This window comes from Acanthisitta chloris, unplaced genomic scaffold, assembly GCF_000695815.1.
Source record: "Acanthisitta chloris isolate BGI_N310 unplaced genomic scaffold, ASM69581v1 scaffold7024, whole genome shotgun sequence".
Lineage (NCBI taxonomy): Eukaryota > Metazoa > Chordata > Aves > Passeriformes > Acanthisittidae > Acanthisitta > Acanthisitta chloris.
Genome location: NW_008668678.1, coordinates 79,366 through 102,729, shown reverse-complemented (window position 1 = coordinate 102,729; position 23,364 = coordinate 79,366). Strand labels below are relative to the sequence as shown.

The window sequence follows — 23,364 nt, the reverse complement described above, 5'->3', positions numbered from 1 at the left end:
TCCCTATCTTCTTTTTTAAATGAACACATAATTTCCCTCATCTTCTTTTTTTTTTCCAATGAAATATTTTTACCTTGCATGCCCTTTTGCTCAGTGGCTCCACACACTGTATTTCTCAAGGAGTAAATGATTAAACTTTAGAGTCCAGAGTTTTGTGTTTAAATGTCAAGCTTGAAACACAGCATCTCAGAAGAGAAATCGATAGGATTTCAGTTTTCTTGTAATAAATATGGCCTTTATTGGGAGCAAACCAAGAGAACGGCAGGCAGCCTATCTCACAGTTTTGCCGATTTTTTTTCAGCTTGGAAGATTTTCTTTTGGCTTTGTAGTTAAAAAAATAAGCTTTGAGAGAAACAACTCATCTTCACCAGCACAAATGCATCTGCTGGCCATTTATGGGTGAGCTCAAAGAATTTTGTGGTCAAAAAAACTGGGTTAGAGCTGCTAACAGGTTATCAAAACAGCACCTCAGTGCAAGAAAACATCTTCTTTCTTTTATTACACTCAATTTGCTGAATATTACTGTAGCTGATGCTACGAATAGCTGAGCTGACCCCAGCTAGAGGTCAGGAAATGACGGGCTAAGAAAATCACCTACATGTGTGCCTTGTTCTCTCTGGCTGGCTCATAGGACTTTCTGGAAGGAAAATAATGAGCCATATGTTAACGGATTGTCAAAGGTCACTGTTATGCAGGGGTCTGCAGCCACCAGTATTCAGTGGGTCTCCAAGGACTTGCCCCAAATACTCCAATTGGAAGTCATATTATAGAGGCAATGGGTACCTTCAGTGAGCATCACACACTTAACACCCCTGTTTCTCTGAGGCTTTTTTTTCCCTGGAGACCCTATGGCTTCCAGTAACTTCAAGCACACCCTGGTCTGCTCTCAGGGCTGCAAAATCAGCAAAGTCTTTTGCTGGCCATGCTGCTCCAGCTCCCATTTCCTACCCAGTCTCAGCTTGGGATTGCTTTGATACCTGTCTTCATGTCAGCTCAGGCAGCAGATGCATTATTAAAATTGCACACTTGGAAGCTCATGTGCAGCCGCTGAGGGAACTGCCACAGGGAATGCCACCTTTGCAGCACTCATCCCTGTACTGAGTTTTCCAGTGTCTCTTTTTCCTGTCTTATCTCATTCTGAGCTGTTTCTGTGTGCCTCAGTGTCACTCACTTTCTACACTGACCTGGCCACTGGCGCAATAGTTTGTCCTAGCACTTCCCAGAGTCCCACACCACATCCGAGGCATTGCGGATGAGGTGGTTTCTCTCCTCCCACCTATCCATTTCACCAAGCAGGTATGATGAGTGCCCTTCTCCAGCCCTCCAGGTCCATTTCCCTCCTCATGTTGGCAAAGATGAATCACCCTGGGATCAGGTTCTGCTGTTTTGGCTGCTTCTTAATGCACTTGAGGGTGACTTTCAACAGGCCCTGTTGACTTGAATAAATCTATCTCATTCTCTCATCTCTTTTGCTCACTGGTCCCTTTTTTTTTGTGGAAGTATCCAGTCACAGTTTATGCATTGCATGCTATTTATACAGTTCAGCCCATGAAAAATACATGAAGAGTCCCTTGCTCTTTCTCCCCACAGCTTCATAAATCTTGCATTGCTTTCTGCATGGCAGCTCAGCTTCATGGGGTGATGGGGAGCAGCCTCCCCACTGCTCCTGCCCTGGGGCCACAGGATCCTCTGGGGATTCTGGCATTACAGGCTTCAACCCTTCTAGGCTGGCAGAGGAGGGGGAGGTTCAGAGCCCCCTGAGCCCCATTTTGAGGTTACCAGATAGGAAAAATAAGACAGTTCCTCTTTTGCTGTCCTGCAACGATGCTGCCACTGGGGTCATCTTGATTTGCAGTTTGTTTCAGCTTTACTGAATACAAGAGCGATGCAGAAATATTACCCTGTTCACAGCCTGTAAAACATCCACAAGAGTTGGTGTTTGTGACTGGATCTGCAGCTGCGCATTAATTGTAGGGACTGGACAGAAGCTGTGCAGAAGAGTCACCCAAAAAATAAGTCAAGCACATGCTTAAGGACCCACTTTGCAGGTTAGGTACCTTACTGGTCTGTGTTGGTAAATTTATTAGCTGGTGCCCACTGACTGAAAGCGCCTCTTCTCACACTGAGCCCAGCAGTGGAAAATAATCGGCAAGCATTGATTGGAGATTTGTATAAGAGCTGGTCCCAAACAAAGCTGAGCACAAAGGCCCAAGAAAATTGCCTAATTCCTTAATTCTCTTAAAATGGGGTGTTGTGGAAGCAGTTTGCAGCCAGCTCTCATCTTTACTGGTAGTAAGTGTTGTCCATTTGCATTGTAGTTCTTCCGCTGTCTGAGGAACAGGGAGAGGAGGCAGCTGCTGTCATGGATGTGTCTTCATGAGGGCACCATCCCTATTTCTTTAACAGCTGTAATTAGGGAGACCTTGTAAAATACACCTGTTCCTCAAGATTTCTCTTGCCTTCATTCATTTCACATGGAAACTTCTAGAGGTGGTGAACCTTCCCATTTTCCCCAAGAGCTCAGCCTCAGCTGTCTGATGCCCCCTCATCACCTGCAAAGCTATTTCTTTTTCAGCTTTTTAAAAGAAGTTTCTCTATTTTTTTTGTATTTTCCCCTTAGCAGGCTCTCTGCCTCCACGAAGCTACCAAGGATACTGCCTACATGGGGCAAGTTAACACTGTCTCTGTCCTCAGACCCCCTCTGATCCCTTCCAGCCTCTGTCACCACAGAGGTCTAGCAGCAGACAACCTCAGGCTGAATAAGAAAACACTGAATGGGGACTGGCACATCAATCCAGAGAGATTTTATCTGAGTTGCTGACAACCTCAGTTTGCTAACCCAATTGACCTTGTGCTCCCTTTAGCACGTAAGAGAGCATTCCTCCTCTGTCCCAGCCTACCATACCATTTCTGGCCATGGTATGAGTTTACCACCACCCATAATCTGCCATGGCTTCCCATCATGTCAGGAGAAGCAGTACCGTCATCCACAGCTCTTCCCTTTGTCCTCTAGCAGCTGTCATCTCACAGGAACCAGAAGATTGTGGCTGCCCACCACCGCTTCTGTTAGACCTTTCCCAGGCTGATCTTTTCCCCTTGCCCCTCGGCCTTTCCCACCTATGTTTTTTTCTCACCTCTCTTTAAGGCTGGCCTATGCCCCTTTGCAGCATGTGGTTGTCCCCAGATCCATGGGGTTGGGCATGTGGTGGTGGGTGCTCCAGCTGGCCATGAGTCTGCTGGGGTCCCATCCTGCAGAAAATTCTGAGGAAACCAGATTTTGGGAAAGAAAAAGAAAAATCACAAAAATTGGTGTTTCTGAGGGATGGGGCAATGTTGTGGCCAGGGCCTGCTTGGGCTTGCTTGGTTTAGCAGGTGCTTTGCCCCACTTTTTTTAAAAAGCACATTTTCCCTCCAAAACAGAGGAAAGAGGGAACAGCCTGTAACAAGGTAGGATGCATTCATGTGGGTATACACATCTCCCTTGTCCCAAAGGCTCCTCTCTCCCCCAGGGCCCACATGATTAGCACCAAGTCTGTGTTTAGGAGAGAAAAAATAAAGAGAATTGATTTATTTTCCAAGGGGGGAAATCCTGATGGTTCATGGAAAGCCAAGGGGGCACGCGTGCGTGTGATCCACAACTGGATGTTGCTGTTAGTCAAAGGCTTTTATTTTTATGAAAAAATAGAAAATTTTGTATCTTATACTACAAAAAAAACCCCAAAAACATGTACACAAACAAATGCACAGGAAGCATCCAAGGAGGGTGAAGAGGGGAGGAACAAATACAGCAATGCTACAGTCTCCTACGAGTTAAAACACCAATGTAAGGAGCTGAGACGGATGCTGCGGCTCTGGCAGTGCTGGATGCAACAAGTCCTGCCCTATCTGCCCTAAGGAATTACGATAAAGGATTGGAAACTAAGTGTTAATCTTAAGACTGCTACTCATGTATTTTACATATGCCTTAACAACTAATTTCAAGTCCACTGTAGTCCAAGGAGTCACAATTTCTTGATCACTGAAGGAGTCACAATTTCTTGACCACTGGGACTTTCTACATTATATTCAACACTGAACAGACAAAAAAAAATGACCTTCACTTTTTGTTGCTCTTGCCATTAACATATAAGAGGAATAAATAAAATTTTAAACCCTTTTTTTCCCTTTTAAATCAGTCTTCCATTTTTATGCTCAGGTAGTTTTTCCAAGTAGTAGCTACACAATGAAAGGGTGTCAGTCTACACAAGCCATGCTTGGGGACACTTCCTTTTCCCAAAATGAAATACTGTATCAAAAAGAGCCTTTTCACCTCCTGGATCCTTTGAAATACCTTCTTTGCAATGATCAACAAAACATGTTGGAAAAAAGGTGTTCATTGGCTCAGTCACAGCAGCAGTGCACTGGAAAAGCAAAGCGCTTGGATTTACCATAGGCAGGAAATCCACCTACAACCCTTTCCAAGAGCATAACCAGCAAAATGTTACTGTTATCTTGTTGTGCTGCACTCCAAAACATATGATCATGCCCAACATTTGGAATATCTGCAGTTCTTGGATGGGAACCGAAAACCTTCATTGTCTCTGGAATTTGCTCGTGGACATAGAAGCTGTAACTTTTGGACCCTACTCATGAAAACTCCATTTTGTTATATTTTTAGCTCTGAGACAAAGTCTATTATATAGAGATCTGTAGCAAGAACAGCTCTTGAAATAAATAGAAAAAGTTATTTATTTATTTATTGGAGGAAGTGAGAAGAGGTGCCTATTTACAAATGCACTCTGCCTTCAGAACAGTTTTGCTTTCCACCGGTTCATCATTTTGAAGGTGACTCCAGCACCTGGTATGTATCCCAGCCATATTGCATACACCTTTAAAACCCCACAAATGATGCAAAGGGGGTTTTGCTGTTAAAAGCCCAGGAAAAAAGACAAACTCCAACTCCTTCTGCAGAGCCAACAGGTAAGAAACAAGTGGAGACGATGGGCATAAAGTGCTGCGTATTCGCTAATAGCATCTCCGTGCCACCAATGGGTGCAGGCAAACAAATGATTCCTCCCCATGAAACGAGTTGTTTCTGTCTTCCTACGGGTTATTTTCCCAAGTGTTGCAGACAGGAAGGCACAAATAACCCCAAGACTGTTCTGCTGACGGCTCTAATCATCTTATTTATTATATGACAAATCTCTTTTCTGTGCTGAAATGGTTACGTCTTGATACCTCCCTCCTCTTTTGTGGTCCTGGGGCTGCCAGAATGAAACAACAGGATGAGAAATCATACCATCAAGATTTGTCAGACCTCACTGTGGCTCCTCTCCCTCCTATTTCTCCTGTTTCCTGAGGAATTCAGCACTAGCTTGCAGAGGAGGAGACCATTTCAGAACAGGCAAATATTGCCTGAGGAAGCCCTTCTGAAAGCAAGCAAAGCCCTGCTGCTGGAAAAGAAACACTAATCCCTCTCTTTTTTTTTTAAAAAAAGGAGTTCTTTCCCTTTTTTAAAAAAACCTGTTTGTATCAAATTGCATCCAAAAGCTTGAGGGAAATGAAGAAATACTATGAAACAGCTGAAGGTGGCTTGCAACATCTGCTTCTGCAAGACATGAAGGACACAGCCTTCCTTTCAGAAGTGGATGAGCTCCTTGGGCTTGGCTCTGCAGCACTGGGGATGAAGGGAGCCACAACAACTCAGTATGTCAATGTTACTGCCAAGGAAGGATGCCACAAGATGCTACTCAACCTCTGGGGAAGCAATGCATCTACAGAAACAGCAAACACTTGCCATCCATTGAGCTATTCAAAATTATCTTTACAAACCCTTCACAAAATAAAAGCCCAACCTATGAATACCAAATTAACTGTGCTGATTAATCCTATCTACAATAAAAGGAGAAGGACAGCCCTAAACTGTTTCTTGGTGTGATTCCCAGGGGAACGGGTTGCCCTCAGGTCCCTCTGAAAATAGCAGCTGTGGACTTTAATGGACACACTGAACCCCAGCTACAAGCAAGTGCTGACCTGAGCCATGCTAGCCCCAGACGGATGGGATTTCCTTACCCTCAGGTTGCGACTGTTGTGACCATGTTGGGCTGCTCTGTTATTCCCTTCCCTCTGTGTTCTGCCTCAAAGTGGCCACAGCCAAACCAAAAATGTCCAGAGAGACAACCTGGGACAGCGCAGTTCCAAAAATAACACCACCACTGTGGGAGAAATACTACAAAAACCCCATGCTAGGTGACCACAGGCTCATTTCCACACTACACCCCAGGATTTAACCCACTTTCTCCCCATCAGGAGAAGAGGAACAGCAAAATTCCTTAGTTCCATCTAAAACCACTTCATGTTTTTTTTTTCTGAGCTTCCAGGACAGAGGTGATGGGTGCACTAGGTGACAGCTACTGGGCTAAAATGCTGGTGCAGAGGCAATTCCATGCTATCTTTGGCCAGGACACAGGAAAATTGATGCCATGTTGTCGCTGGAGGCCACCAAGAACCAGATGTTTTACTTTTCTTCTTCTGGATGTGGAAAGGAAGAGGGGGGCAACATCTTTTATTTAAGCATATTCCTTCTACCTCATATACAGAATCAAAACTCCTGAAGGCTTTATATGTTGCTCAAACCAAACAGCAGCAAAAATACAAAGCACAAGGATAACACAAAAGGGAGACAAATCAAAGTGAAACAGAGGGGAAAAAGGAACAAACCAAAAAAGAGCCCCAATCTTGTACCTGATGCGTAGCAAACTGTACAGTATATACATCTTCATCGTGTATTATCCTCCCCGAAGAGCAAGCAAAAAGAACTTGGTAACACAGAGGAAGGAAAAAAAAAATATACACCCTGTATTGTATTTGCCATGGAGCAAGCAACATGTTTATAAGCTAGTCTCTATAACTTAATGCTGTGTAACAGCATTTTTTTCTTTTCTTTAAATTTACAAAACAAAATATCTATTGAGAAATAATCTAATCATATTGCTCTTCAATACACTTCTGTAGACAAGTAAAACTTGAAGTTAAACTTCAGCAAACTGGAGCTATTTGGAGCCCATGAATGGCTACAAAAATCCTCTGCTCAAGTCAGTCCTTGGAAGTACTACCATGTGTTGCTGTAATTCAGTATATAGAGGTGATACACATATATATACCTCCCATGTACAGACAACACATTGTGGGAAGGCTTGTTGTCATCACCGCTGAAGTTTAAGAGACTGGTTAACCTCATGTACAGCAGATTCTTTTCCATGTTCCATGCATCTTACATTGAAAATGAGGACACAAACAGGAAGAAACGGAAAACTTTAGTCAAACACTGCTTTAGAAACGCTGCTACAGAGGTCAATGTCCTTCAGTTGCAGAAACCACTGAATTTCCCTTTTTATCTTTTCTTGGTTTTTTTTTAGTCAAAATAAATCTCAGGGCTAGTGTACAAAGTGCAGGACCGACCCACTTGAGGAAGCAACTTTAAAACCGAGTTACAACGGCACCATCCCATTCACCAACTGGACCTTCATCTCTTGAAGGCTGTTCATTATCTTCTTCTGGTGACCAACAAGTGTCACTCCCAGACGTCTCAAATCCCTGTGGGAGAAAGCAGACGTTGGTTCCATGGAGCTCTCAGGCACACGCCGCCACGCACATCACGCGCCACATGCGCTGATGGTGCTGCCAGCGCCTACCTCTTACCATTGGCAGCTCCTGAAGCCAAGTTTAATTGGCAAGTTTTATTCTACCCATTAAAAAAAAAAAGACAACAAAACTTATGTCTGACAGCATCTCAGAGGGGTGACATGATTTGAACAAGATTTGAACCTCACTGGCCAAGGAGAAAGGCCAGACAGCAAAGTGTCAGCATCATCTTTGGCCAAGGATTCTGCTAGGCATGAAAAGTCCTATTTCCAAGAGAAACGCCATGTAAGAAAGCCTGTGTTGCAGTTTCCTCTTCTCTTGGGAGAGGCTGGTATTTGATCTTGGATATGAGCAGTGAGGAGTGAGTTCAATCCATGCTTCCTTTCTCTTCGGATGAGGGAAAGCCAAAGAAACAAACGGCAAAAGCCTTTGAGCATGGCCACCACCCTGATGACCCCTTAAAGTCAATAGGAATTGGCAATGCAGCTCCCTTCTGGGTCTTTGTAAATCTTCCCATAAAACCACATTTATTTGTTTGGGGTTTTTTTGGGGTGAATTCTATAAGCCAAAGGCATTTGTGTTGAGTCTGCCTACTGGGCTGCCATTATGGGAAAGCTGTGAAATAAGGTAGTTTATGTGAAATACAGGATCAGGAAGAAAGATTGTTTCCTCATAAACTCAGGCCTCTAAAATTTGTATAGATAAAGGTAATCACCAAGATTCATATGGATGGCATGAAAGAGGCATCTCCAGGGGACAATTTATCCCATCCAAAGACAGGAGTGGGACAAATCATCTCCTGGAGATACTACAGCAGGATCTTGGGTGATCAGACTCAATGACACATCTAAAGCCAGGTAAGGCCACTGGTTATGGCAGAGTATAATTGTATAGATTTCTTACTAGGTGGAAAAGTGTTAACAAAGAAATTGTAGGAATAAAAGCACGGAAGAAACATCAAGACATTTGCATCTGTGTTTCCAACACAAGACACAGAAACTGTTAGAGAAGCAGTTTGACTTAAAGGAGATGTGGTGTTTAGTCTGAAGACATCGACTAGAGAAATACCAGCCCCTCACGTTCTACCTCCAGGCTGGACTGAATAAAGGATGGTTCAAAGTAGGGCCTTATATTCTCACCATGACTCTCACTCATGAATCCCAGAGCTGCTGACACCCTGTGTGCAAATATTTTAGGAGAAAGCTCACCACTGAAAGCCAGTGAGATGTGACCTCCTTGAAAACATAGGTGCTTTTGGAAACCACCAAAGGCTGGGGATCACCAGTAACATCTGGGAGCCCAACCATCACCTGAGACATATTGCAAACCTGGCCTAGAGTTCACAGCATGGCTGTGTGCTGGACTGCAGGTGAACATGTGCAATGACCACCAAAACATTTTCACACAATGTGTGAGCTACCCATGGAGGTGTACCTCTCTCAGCAACTTCACATTCTGGACAGAGACTCCTGTGCAAGTACAACCAACCATCCTTGACCAAAAATTACAGAGATGAACATTGCTTTGAATAAAAAGCAATCCTGAGTGAAGGCTAGTACATTAACACATAAACTAGTTGAAGCCAAAAGCTAGATCTGTTGTTCTCAAAGGACTGTCGTGTTTTCAGCCTTTTGATTTGGAAAATACCAGATTTTTTGCTCCAGGCTAAACACATCAGTTCATTATTGTACCCTTTTTGGGCAATGTGTCTCTGTGATGCATGGGGGAAATCACAGTGTAAGGGACATGGAGCAAAGGAGGTCAATGAGACACATCAGCAGTGCTCCTTACTTGGCAGAGAAAAGGCTGCAGCACCTGAAAAAGGTGTCTACCTTCTCAGGGGGACATACTTTCATTTCTTCCTCCACTGAATTGTGAAACTAGTACAGCAAGTCATCTTAATAATGAAGGAAAATGAAGTAATGCTATTGTTACATGCAATTTATTTTATGTACACAGCACAGTTGGAAGTTCACACCAAAGATCAAAAAATAAAAACCGCCCAAAACCCAACACAGTATAGGACCTGATTTTTAAAAGAGCCAACATCCATCTTCCCCCTGATGAGTGTTGCTCTGCTGGCACTTTTTGAAAATTCAGCTTGTTTTTTCAGGTATCTAAAGTGCAAGCTGAGCTCTTTTGAAAATCCAGTACCAGGTATTTCACAGATGTAGAACTTCTGATACTCTTGCATGTTATGCCCAAAAAACCCAGCCTGAAACTTTGAGAAAGGCATGTACTTCTTGGCATTTCACACGCAGCCCCAACAGTCTAATAAAACAACCCCCTACTCACTACACAGCCTTTCTTTTTCCCCTTTATAGTATCCCCTTAACTCAATATCCTTGAGGAGTGCCTCATTGATTTACAAGAGAGAAAGAAGAAAAAAGAGTTTCTGGTTTCAAACCATTAGCTGCTCACCAGGGGATCCAGTCTATTTTTTCGAATACCAAATCCTCTCAAATGTGAAGCCACCAGCCAAAAGCATGGGGACTCCTCAGAGAGAGGAAAAACACTACCATGGGGTCTTTCACCTCTGCGAAGACAAACCAGAAGACAACAGCTCCTCAGCCAGATGTTCACCTAGTATAAACCCAGCAGCTTTATTCAAAAGCCACCTCACGCATAGCAAAGACAACAAAACTTTCCAAAAACTGCCTAGAGAATGCAGGAGCTTTAATTCCCATTTTGCAAGCATGACTTACAGCACATTGCATGCTCCCGTGCATCCAGTGCTGAAGGACTTAAAGCAGTGTAAGGCAGAAGCCAATTTTAAACAGAATTGGGTGTGCAAACCAGCTGGTTTGGGGAACAAAATGCCCCAACGACTTCTGTGCCAAAAAGCTGCAAAACAACTGTTCTCAAGCTCCAGCCCAGAGCTGCCTGGGTCATGTTACGGCAGCCAAGTGGTATTTTCACTGGGCTCAGCTCTGCAGAGGAGATGTGTGTGAGTATCTACTGGGGCTTGCAATAAAAATGTGCATTCCGTGCAAGAAAAGGCACAGCTAAGAACCTGGGGCAAACACTTGCCATCAGGATCCAGGCTGCACCTTGCTGTGGAAGTGACCCAACTCCTGGTGTTGGGTTTTATATATGCTGCTGCAGCAGAGATACTTGCACCTATGTGCTCTGGGGTCTCCCTGCTTCAAAATACTTGATCTCTCCAGCCATAAGACAACTCTTATTTTAGGGAGAAGTCTCACCTCTTCACTTCTTTCATTCACAAAGGGCTGAAAATAGAAGCAGGCAGGAATTGGAATCACTTGTCAACATGGTACTAAAAGGCTGACTTAAGTTGACCAAAAAGCCAAGGAAATAAATGGGAGAATTGGTGTTGGCTCATCCCAAACAACCTGTATACAGCATGCTGCCTTCTTACTGCTGCCTTGCATGGAAGCCCAGCTGCAACATGCCAGTGACAACACAGTATCCCCTTCCCTGCAGTATGCTCCATTTGCAAGGGTTGAATTCACAGTCTCCATGTTGTAAGAAATATATTTAAAACATTTTATTTACAAACAGAACTATTTATACACCATGGACCAGTTTGCCAAACACAGTGTAGACTAGGACTGGATTGCCACACAAAATACACCCCCCGTCACCAGCCAGTTAGTCATGCAAGCAAAAGGGCCAGGTTCCTGAAAGATCTCCATGGCAGGCAACTGTCAACCTACCACAGATGTTTTGCATTTCATCTCCCATCCAGGCCAGATTTCACCACTCTTCTGCACGTGGTGTAACTACAATTGCCCGTGTAGACTGGGACTACTCATGGAGTTAGTTAATTGTCAGTTTGAATGAGAGGAAACAAGAAGAAACTCAAAGACCTTCAGAAGATGCTAAAGAGAGGAATCCTCTTGCTAGGGACTTTTGCATGAAATGAGGACTTTAAAAAAATGTGTTTTAAGAGTTCATCTGCTCTTATTCATTACTCCCGTTTTACTTGATTACGAGATGAGAATTTGTTTGCTTAGAAGCAGACACAGCATCACAATCTCAGGACTGAGATTTCACATTATGAATAAACATCTAGAGCAGGTGAACTCTTAAATGTTCTTCATCCAGTATAACTTTAAATAAATAATTTATTTTATTTTAGAAGGAAAAAATATATACAATGCAAAGCAACACAGCACATATTATTACAAATATTCAGAGCTCTTCATCTAATAACAAACAACAGGGTGTCCTGAGATTCAGTGAGTACAGATCTTTCAAAAGGTGAAAATATGTAGTCCACATGGTTAGTAATTGGTCCAGTCAAAGGTCAGACTGAAACTCATGTCATGGATCTATCTATTCTTGAGTATTGTCCTGGTAAAGTTATTCTTGCAGTGGATTGAAAGAGCTCCAGACACACTCAAAGTCACTAGGTGGTCCACAAGTTTAAAGAGCAGGTCTGGTCCACTGGAAAGGTTCCCTTCAAGTCTGATATCCAGTTGGAAAGAGGGGGTGGAGGGTGAGGCTCCACTTTTCACAAGGTGATTCATCCCTTTGTAAGAATTAGAGCTATATGTAGAAATCACTCTTTGTTTGAACACATACATTTTCAGGTCTTTGCTTAAGCAGGCAGAGCTTAGGACTTGGGGCGATATTCATCGGTTTTAGCTTTTGAATCTTTTGCTTTCAGAAATTTGTCACTAGTACTACTCTTTTCTGGAACAAAGGCATCAGGCCATCAGTTTGAAAGAATCAGGGTGGCAATCAGGATTTTGCTTTGCATACCAAGGGAGGGAGGATTTGAAAAAAATGTTGAACATCTACTATCTCAAACAGGTCCTGTAAAGAAGCCGCAAGCTGGGCATCCACAGTCACCAGTCCTGCCAGTGTTCTGGCCAACCCCTACTACAGCAATAGTAATTTTTTTCAGTAGATTTTAGGAATTCTTTACATTCATCATATGGTTTGTTTTTTTACTGCTTTTTTCTAGCAGCAATTATCCAGTCCTCCTCTCTCCATCTAATTTCTACATCTGTCTCCTACACAGTTTGAATTTGGCAAAGGCAACCTGTTAAATTGTAAAGATTGTTTTACTGATGTCATTTGGGGAAAACAAGCTACTTTCAGATTATCAGATCATCTTTTCACCCGATCCCCCCAAGTCCCAGCTCTGGAATATACAGAACAGTTGCCTCTATTAAAAATGACAAGGAACATTTAACCTGAATTCTCCTTTGCAGAGTACAAAATGTTTTGTTGTTCCCTTTTACAGGGAGAAAAAAAAAGAAAACCTCCAGAAAACCAAACTCCCCAATATATCAACCTTTAAAGAACTTTGCTTATTCTGGTGTTTATTTTCTGGAGAACCCATGAGAGTCTCAGCTGAGTCCACCAGGAGCCGTTTTTCTTTCTTACTTTGTTTTTTAAGGGCAATCTGCCAGTTTACATCAGTCTGAGCATGTGGCTGAGGTCTTCAATACTGACACTTCTCCTCTTAAGCCACTATGATGGTTACTCTTTTTTTAACAGCTGAGAATCTGGTCTTTTGTCTTTTTTCACTATATCTGAGAGGGACGAGAGAAGCTTTGATTTGGATGGCTAGTTGGCTTTTTAATTAATCTTCAAGAGTATTTCCAAAAATAGAGCTGACTGGGGTCTAGCCTTCTTGCTAAGCCACCACTCCAAAGCAAAGGTGTGTGGGCTTAGCTGTTCAAGAACCAAGCAAGCATCTCTGCCCACAGGCAGCTAGGGCAGGGGGTGAATGTATTTGCTGGCATGGATAACTAAAAACCTGGAATTAGTTTCAATCTTTTTTCAGTTTCAACTGAAATGCAAGCTGGATCCATGAAATGTCTCCTTTCAGTTTCAAAAAACTCTAACAAACAAAACCCAGAAGTTCCCTCACTCCCAGGCATGAGCTCCCTTGCACTGCTCTGCTGCTGCAAAAGCCCAGAAGAAAGCTGAAGCTGAGCAGCTCAGACGTGTTGTTTCCACTGGGGCCAGTAGCATGAAGTTCGTGCTACAGAGAACATACTGGGACCTGGTGAGGGGACCTGGTGAGGGCCTTAGAGGTGCTTTGCAGCTGGTGAGGGTCAGAGCATCTCTCGCAGGTATAATCTTATTTAAAGACTTTTAAACCAACATGACTTCCTGGCTAGAACCACATAATGGTTTTCTTGGTTCACTGCCAATCAGAAAAACTGTTTTGAAGCACTTTTTGGTTAGCCTGAAAAGATTTTTGGGGATATTTTTAAAATTTCTGGAATACCAAAGAGTAAACATAGGGAAATAGTTACATTTTAAAGTCAAATTAAGGAGATAATTTTATAATCTGAAATGTTGCACTCGAGAAATTGGGAGGTTAGGAATAGTTTTGTCAGCAGCACGGGATGCTAAGACTGTTGAAAGTTACATGAATCTTTGATATGACTAATTTCAGCCAAACAGGAACAAGTCTGTGATATATTTTAGACAATCTACATTTTCTACCAAAACTTGCTCTGCGTTTAAGATTGAAGTGGGACTCTAAAGGGAAATGCTCCAATGTTTTCCTTTTCTCTTAAATCCTATCTCTCTTCTTCCACTCAGCCTCCAGCTATGTATTTCTGCTGTGTGGACTCTGACCGTTGTGGAGATGGTCCTCTTTCTTGGTCAGTGTTTGTAGACTACCAGAGTTCTCAAAAGCCAAAGTAACATGGCACCTAATTGCAGGACTAGGCTGGGAAACAACATGTAAGAGTCTCAGGAACTCAAAAAAGGATTTAGGTAGAAATCCATGCACCCTGACTTCCCAGACAGTTGCTGGGGAGGATTTCATCCCGAGCTCAGGGTTTTCATGTGAATGCCTGAAGAAAGACTGGATGAGTTCAGGTGTAAGGGGCAAATATTGATGATGTGAGTGGAGCAAATAAAATCTGAGTGAGAGCAGATGTGCTCCTGCACTCCCTCCATGTTTGTAATGCAAAACTGAGCTCCACGGAAATGTTACTGACCTGCATCACATGCAAAGGACCTCCTATGCTGTATGGAGAGCTCCAAAACAAGCCCTGTGGCAGACACGAGAAATGCTGCAGTTCTGGGGGGCTGTGGGGATTTTTCTTGCCTTATTCTAAATCCTTGGCACCAATTCTGTATGTGCACTGGCAGTCTGCATGTGGTCAGAGGAGACACAACCTTTTCCAAAGCAGCACAGCATAACTTTTCCCATTCTGTCCTAATGCCTGCAGTAAGCTGAGCTGAAATTAACAGAGCTAGAAAGGCAGGCTTTGAGGTGAGTTTGAGAAAGTGGCAGGTAGCACGAAGAAATTACTGATGTAATTTCACAAGCAAGGCAGGCAATTAAAGCTGGAGCATAAGAAATTAGCAGCCCCAAGGCATTTACAAAGTCATTTGAGTGCTGTTACCCCAAATGCAGTTATACCCACGTGCAAAAACCAAGGGCACATTCAGAAGTAAGAGTCTCAGCCTAGAGCTGTCGGTTTGTTGATGCTCTTCTGTTGGCATCGGCTGTATCTATTTCTGTTAATGCTGAATACTATTTCCACGCCTTACTGGGCTTGACTGTCCACTTGGTTACATCCAGATCAACCGTGAAACCAGCTAATCTGGTGTGAAGCTGGTATGTCTCAGCAGGGACTCTAGCACCTGTAAATTTACTAGTAGGGTGGGGCTTTTATTTGTTGGCAACCCCAAATAATTAACTGCTATTATGTCGAGAGGACAGCCTGGCAATTACTCCAACTCAAGCATGAATTTCTGTGAGTAAAGGAGCCAGAGTACTGGCTGCCAATGTAGCGACTGTAAGTTCTAGTCTTGCCTGCGTTTGATGATTGACGATAACACATCAATAGAGATGCTACAAGGGAAACTGCTGACTGCAAACAAAGGGTAATGTTTTCTCTTTCTGCAGCCTCATCCCTGCATATTTTTGAATCATTTGTCTTTCCCCCCCTCCTCCCACAATTCCAGCAAATGAGGTGAAAATGATCCAGGCACTACTCACTCTAGGGTCACCTGAGCCACTGCATCCATTGAACTGTATCCATTCTCCATGAAGATCTCTGTGTATCGGCCCATTTTGATGGCTTCCAGCCACTCACCCACCGACCTGTAGGCACCACTCCCAACTGGACTGTGCTCTACCAACAGATTTGATACTCTAAAGACAAGCAAGAACAAAGAAGCAAACAGAATCAGTATCAATATGTACCCAACATGACTCAAGTTGCTTGCATTTTTATAGGGTAAAGTTGATTTTTCTGTTTCACTTTCAATGATTGCTGCAGCCTACATCCTCCCAGCAGGCTTGATATGCATGTGTGATCACTTCATCTGTAACTTCACCTGCTTTTGAGTTAGTTCCTGCCATTTCTAGTCCTCATGACAAGCTGAAAGAGAAAGAGGACTAGCATCCATCCCTGTTACCTCTTGGCCGCAACAGGCTCCCCCAGTCACTCTTACTTCGAAGTCTTCAGTTTCACTCCTCCTGCTCTGTTTTCTTCCTCCACCTTTAAAGCTCATAATTAACTTAAGACAGCCCAGAGCCTGGAAGCTGAAACCCAAATTACATTTCCCGGCAGCAGCCATCAATGGTAGGATGCTGTTAACACTTCAGGGGCTGCTCCTGCAGAGTCATCTGGGGATTTCGGATGTGGACAGCATCCAGCGAGCCCTGCAGAGAGCAGCAATGCTCCAAACACACTCCAGCCCTGAAACCAGAGGTAGACTCCTGCTCCTACAACCCTCACTCTAAACCTCACCATGGCAATTGCTACCTGCTCAGTTATGCCACACACGGAAGAAGCAATTCAGGCAAGTAATAACCCTTCACTGTGGCAGAAGCACCAATACAGTACCTGGCACAAGCGACCCGTGCCGCGGACAAGTCCACCACCCTACTAATTATGTGAAGAGAGAAAAGAGGGCTAGTCCAAGGTCATCCAGGAAAGAAACTAGATTTGTTCTCTGCTTTGTAAACTGGGACACACAGCTAACATCAGCCTTGTGTAAAGATTATTACTCACAGGATAAAAAAAAAACATTTTCTGGGTCAGCCTCTGATGGTGAGTATTACACTTAAAAGACTTTCAACTGGAAGGAGAGATGAGATATTATATTATTATAGCACTTCAGGAATCTTCATATATTTTATGAGCACATTAGTATTATTTGTTTATTTAATAGCAATGCTGAAGGGTCCAATAAAATGTGAATACTTGCAGTACCAAGAACATAATGGCTTCCCATAACATTTTATACACATGAGAAATTCAAAACTCCTAAGTAATCATAATGAGAAGTGGATTTTCATCACTAATGTCAGGAGGTACCTACTGATATGCACATGCTGTAATGTAGAAAGTGCCTTCCTCTCTTATTTGCATTAATGAGAATTTCCATAAAGAACACATTACATGTATAAGAAAATCCTTTACAGCTGTTCAATGTTGAAATTATGATTCATTTGGAAATACTATGATCTGGGCACAGCAATCTATGAGTACAGAAACACAGCCTGAAAGCCTGGCTGTTCAGGTGCTCCATCCATATCAAAACCACCCACAGCAGCTCTGAGAAGGAGAGGTTTGGAATTGCATGGACCCATTCATGGAATAAAACATCAGCAGCTCAAGGAATGGTTGGCTGCCTATTTTCTTCTTTTCTGCCATAACAGTTTGGCATAAAAAAGTGCATGAACCACTGCATAATATGCCTGGAAAATAACTGTTCTGAATTGAAAATAAGAAAGAAACACCACACATTTTATGCTATCATAAACCTTTTCCTGCAGGTTTGCTGCCACTGACATTACATCTAATTGCTAATAAGAATAATTTCTTCTTCAGATGGTAAATGATGCATGTAAAATAGCCTGAGGAATCAGATCTATCCTGTACTTAAAAATTAACAGAGATTGCAGGTTCTGCTCTTTCAGTGCATAAAACGCCATGCGCAGGGACATGGCACCATGGAGATGTCCAGCTGCAACAGGTGAGATGGGCCACATGCAACTGTGCAAGACTCACTCAGTAGGTGTGGAGGCAAATGACTATGAGCTCACAACAGTACATCTGTTTTGGTCCACACCACCAGTCTAACCTCATCTTACCTCCCTCATTCCTGTTCAAGTAAAGCAACATATCTTTTTTCAACATATCTTTTTTTATCTCCTCTGGGAATAAGGTTTTCTGAAGGGCCTTTTCCAGTGTTAATGAGGGGAACTTCACTACTATCAGTGAAGCAATAATGATACATATAGTCATTATTCCTTCATGACCTTGCAAGGGACAGAGTGACTAACAACACTGATGGCTCAGAAATAATACTTGTAAGCCTCCCCAACACTCCAGTATGGTGGAGACCTCAATACTAAAACTCACTAAAAATATTTATCTCTTTTTGCCCAAGTGCAACATTATTCCTTGACTGTGTTTACCTTACTTGTAACTGTGTGGCTATTCAGATTCATGTTTAAATGTGAACAGGCTGCTCTATTCACTGAACACGGTTTTAGCAAAGGGTTTGTGTACAGCACTTTGGGAACCACAGAGATCCTGTTGTGATTACCAAGAACTCTCACAACTTGTAGTGGTGCCTAGCACACCTGGGAATAGTTGTGGAAGGATGCACCTGGACATGTGTGAGCTTTGCACATCTGAAGAGCTTCCCCAAGAAATGCTCTTCATTTGTATTACCAAGATAAAGTCAACAGGCAGATGACTTGAGCAGCATTTACTACCTACTTCATGTAGATACTCAAGTCATTGTTTTCTCTAACCTTGGGGTAGAGCACAGGTAGCTTTATCATAGACCTATAAATACTGTCAAAATTCCTGTTGCTGAAAGACAGACCACAGTAATTTTCCTTGGGGCAGCAGCACCGCATTTAGAGTAAGTGAATTGCTCACCTGGCTGTCAATTGCAACAGAAAAAGTTGTTGAGAAAACTCCCCTGGACATAAAGAAGCAGAAGGAACATCCACTCACAGATGCATGCAGGCTAAAATAATCAGAGGGAATTCAACCCCAGGAGTGGGTATTCAGACAAGGATCTTGCTCTGAGAAATGGTTCTGGCCTGAGTTTGTACCTGCTCGATGCATTAACCAATGTCTTCAAGCTGCTTGGGTTACGGATGAGCTTGTCCAACATGCTGACAATTTCGTCAAACTTGGGCCGGCTGTTGCGATCTTTCTGCCAGCAGTCGAGCATTAGTTGGTAGAGAGCAGCAGGACAGTCCATGGGACTTGGCAGGCGATAACCTTCCTCCACAGCCTTAATCACCTACAGGAGACAAACACAAGGCTTTTCTTCCTCATGCCTTTTTCCCAAATGCAAATTGACTTAAACACAGAACTTTGGGAAGACTTACGCTCACATAAAATCCTGCCACCCCCCAACTCTGCATGCAAGAGGCAAACCCACTTAAACCCTGCTATCTTTCATATTTTCTGTGGGAGGGGTTGAATAGCTGGGGTTGAATTTTTGGTCACTGCAAAATGGATTTAGAAAGTCAAGGCACTGCTGCAACCAGCAGGTCAGATTGCCAGGTTGCACTTGTCAAAAGCTCAGTTGTGGTCTGCAGGTTATATACCAGGAAACTCCTGGAGCCGATGCTAAGTCCACGAAAAGCATCCTTCAGGGCTTTCTGGCATCTTCTTGGAGTGAGATTTTGTTTATTCAGACATTGGCCTCTTTTTAAATGAAAAGGCATGTGCTAGACCACAAATTTGTATTACAGTAATAAAAGTCTGACTGTATTTCAAAAGAGACTTTGAATGCTAATTGATGGATGGATTCAAGACAGAGGCAGAACAACCATCTCATATATCATTCAATACTGTCTGAGTCTAGTCATTTCTTAGTGTGGCCACATTTCTGCCAGGAATTTAAAATGTCAGCCCAAGAGTATGTAAATTAAAACCAGGGGAGTTGTTGCACTGATTTCAAATACAAACCATCTATGGTTTTATCTCTAAAACAAGTGGTATGCACATGTGCTGCCTGCCCTCTTGAAAGGCAGAAATGAATAAATGAGGGCAGAATTGAAGAAGCAACTTGTTTTCCCCAGTTTTGAGCAGATTTATAGCAGAGTTCCAAGCCCAGCAGTTCCCATTTTGAATCATTACAATTTTCAGGAGAATACAGCTCACATTTCAAGCCACAAGGGTCTGTGTTCGTGCCAAGAGAGTCCTGGTAGCCCATCTTCATGGTCTCTACTCCCAAGGCTCCTTGACCAAATGGAGCTGGAAGCAGATATTTGCTATGTGGAAAACCACAGTTCTTCACTGTTGGATTTCAAGGACTGCCTCAGATGCCATTCATTCTAGGCACCGTCTCATGATCTGAAAACATTCCATGTTTAAAAAGAATGTTCTGTGGTTAGCATGGAAGTTGTTTTCTAGATCTATAGTCCCTACACAAGCAGTATAGGAAGAGCTGCATTAGTCTCGCACTGCATTTCAGAAGGATCCAAAATTAAGGACCCCAAGAATTGCTTTTAAATTATCCGCCATTACAGAATTTTTGTCAAGTGGAAGAGTCCCAGGGATAAGCCAGGCTGGCTGAGCAGCAGTAGTGGGAACCTCAAACTCCCTAAGGATGCATGTGGTAGAGAAGCAGTTAGGAGAGGCTTTACTCCTCCAAGGGTAGTAAGCACGTCTGAAGATCTGGGCCACAACATGTGCAGTCCTTCTCTGCCCATTCAAGATTTCATCTGTTGGTGAAGCAGTTGCAGAGCTCTCCACCCAACCTGTGCTTGCAAGACAATCTCTTCTATGGCCTGGCTGTTGCTCCCAGAATCAAAACCCAGCCCCACCACACTATGCTATCTGCACTATCTGTTCTTCACATCATGCTTTTCAGCTGGTCCCTAATTCCAAATTTGCAGCTGTCCTATTAAAAAAGCTTCAGTATGGCCCAGCCATGAGAATGCTATTTGCTCTGTCCATGTCTGTATTTATAACAATAATAGATCGTCCTCCAGCTGTAGCAGAAAGAAAATAGTAGCAAGACAGGGAGCAGACCATCTGGCACCAGCTCAGAATATCTGAACTACATCTGCAATGGGGTTATGCATGTTTGATATTCCTGGCAGTAACATCACAATCAATAGTGTTAACTCAATTTACAGGATGTCATTTGTCCTGGTGATACAATGTAAATGGTATCAAAATACTGCAAGGAGCTAGGATGTTGAAATACACTCTTGAATCTGAAGGTGCCTTGGGGGGGATCTAGCAGTAAGAAAGAGCAGCGAATGAATGAAATGACAAAGACCTAGTCACATGTAGCCACCACAATGCTTAGAAAATAAGAAAATAGCACATTCACTGTTCCATTCATCAGTGTGTACTACTTTGTAAGACTTGAAAAGCTAAAATTTTCATCTAAGGAGGCATTTTTGTCCCTCTTTGTCTTCTGGACAAGCCCTACTCACTTATGGATTGGGTTGATTGAACTGGATGTTTGGGAGAGGATGATTTGGGATAGTCTATTCCAGAAAACCAAAGCAACACTTTTACCTCTGTGTTTCCATAAATCCACTGGTCTGGATACTAAAAAGCAACCACTGTGATCATTTAGCTTAGCAACCTGTGCAACACAGGGCACAAAACTCCTCTCAGCAATTCCTGCATCAAAGCCTTATCTTGTGGTCAAGCCCAGACATGTTTTTAGAGGGGCATCCAAAAACCAGCATGACTTTTAAATGTGGTCTGTAGCCTTTGCAATTACAACACTATCTGTTCTATGGCACTGCACCTCCTTTAAGGCAATCAATCTGTAACATAGTGAGAATAATTTTGCTCATCGTCAACTGTGCTTGCAAATGATGTGCTTTAATTAGAAGACTCTTGTGCAACGGAGTCCAAAATTCACTTGACCTTTTGATTCTCTGCACAAAAGCCAATGCTATATCCAACACCGCTGACTCTTCTGTCAACACAAGTGGAGGAGCAAAGAAGAGAAGGCTTTCAGGAGATGAAGGAGGAAGGCATAAATTGCATGAGAAACATGCCACTGCACTGAATTAAGTTCCTAGGCCACCACCATCCAGGCACTTGCCACCTGTACATATGCAGAGACAAGTAACACATAGAGGCTACAAGAGCAAAGCCTGAGCAGGAACTGATGCTCATAAACATTTTACCAGCCCTCTGCTTTCTGCTGTCACACCAGGAAAATGTGAAATTCGCTCTGTGCCCCACAGTGCACAGGGGCATTTGGGCTTTTCCAAACAGTTCTGCAAAGTGTGGATGTTCCTAGTGTTATGAACCAGACAAGGGACTCCCCTGGCCAAGGAGCATTATTTTACTGGCACCAGCCTCAGCCTTAGCCTGGCATTTACTGAACAACATCTGTGCTGTGCCAGTGCATCAGCATTAAATATAGCTACAGTGCTTAGTGTGAGAGAAAAAGCTTGGCTCTCAACTGCTGCATTCTCTGCACAGACTATGGAAGAAAGTCTGTATTTGATTGAGATAAATCCCTGTGTAGATACATGCTGCTTTACCGAACTTCCTGCAAATGTGACAGCCTCAGCAATGCGGAAGCAGTGGGGCATTCATGCCAAACAACACGCTCTGCTCCCTGGCAAGAAGCATGGCCTGACTGTCTCAAAGGTACTGCTCGTTTCCATGCCTGGACTTGAAGTGAGATAAGAGAGCAGCTCAGCATGACAGGTAGTAACATCCACTGATGGCACAGGCCCGTAAACAAAACACAAGAGAAACAGAAAGCTCAGCCAGAGCCTTTGCTCGTCAGAGAGTCATGGGGATAGGGATGCTTCTCAAATAAGAAGAAAGGATGAAACATCAAGTGTTGTGACCAGAGGAAACCCATTGTGGAAACCCATCTGACAGTAGCATCTCCACAGGCAGCAGGGCTGCCCTGCATGCCTCATGGTGAATCTGACCTCATTCCTGGTTGGCATCCGGCTGCCCTGCATGCCTCATGGTGAATCCGACCTCATTCCTGGTTGGCATCAGAGACCTTCACACATCATGGTTTTCAGAGATGTGAAGAAGAAGGAGAGGCCTAGAAAATCTGGCAACCCCAGGCTTAAGTATTTTTTATCCTTAGACAAGGACAGATGTTTATGGTGAGCTCAGGGTAGAATGTAGCCCTGCAGCAGGATCAAAAGATCCTTACACAGGCTGGGATCAGAGCTGCAGTAAGGCAGGAGACAGTGTCCCCAGGCATCTCCCTGTTTGGAGATGCTTCAGAGAGTGGCCTGGAGGTCAGAGGCTCAAGGGGGCACTGGAACCCAGGAGTAAGGGGACACAACTTGAAGGGATGCTGTACAAATGACTCGTGAAAGCTTGTGTTAGCACAGGCTTACAAGATGCTCACAACAGGAGCAAAACTATTCTCTCAAGATCAGCAATGCAAGAACAACCAAGACGTAGCTCTGTGGACTGCTGTCACTAGATCAAATCACCCAGCCTTTGTGCAGGGAAACAAAGCCCTTACCATGACTCTCTTGAGTTTCTGCTTTACATGGCAGCAGGGGTTTGAACACACAATTGAAATGCTGCCAGTTTATCAGCATCTATCCCCTGGCAGGTCTTTGTTATTAAGCAGAGGAGGGACAGGCTCCAGCTCTAACAGCATTAGTGAAGCTCCAGCGGTCTGCTGGGGAAAGCAGGCTTGCCTCTGTGCAGACACAATTCCCTCTGCGCACAGCCTGTTCTGGGTTGCTGCAAAAAAAAGGAGCATCAAACGGGAGGATCATTTCTGTCTGGCATGGGGGAGCAGAGCCATTTTTCCAGCAGCTCTCCTCCTCTTGTCCCCATTCTGCCT

At 43.5% G+C, this 23,364-nt stretch overlaps 1 protein-coding gene across 2 annotated transcripts in view; it reads right to left on the bottom strand.

Moving 5' to 3' along the window:
* Positions 1-6,527: 6,527 nt before the first annotated feature.
* The window catches only part of EPHA5 (EPH receptor A5), an 89,906-nt gene continuing 73,069 nt past the window's right edge, over positions 6,528-23,364 (bottom strand). Inside the window, exons 13-15 of one of the 2 annotated variants that reach the window (XM_009072997.1) lie at positions 18,653-18,846; positions 15,569-15,724; positions 6,528-7,575 (exon numbers count right to left, since the gene is read on the bottom strand). In XM_009072997.1, the coding sequence (XP_009071245.1) occupies positions 7,470-7,575; positions 15,569-15,724; positions 18,653-18,846 (456 nt within the window). In that variant the 3' untranslated portion in view covers positions 6,528-7,469. The remainder of the gene's footprint in view (positions 7,576-15,568; positions 15,725-18,652; positions 18,847-23,364) is intronic. The other variant, XM_009072998.1, reaches the window with a different exon arrangement.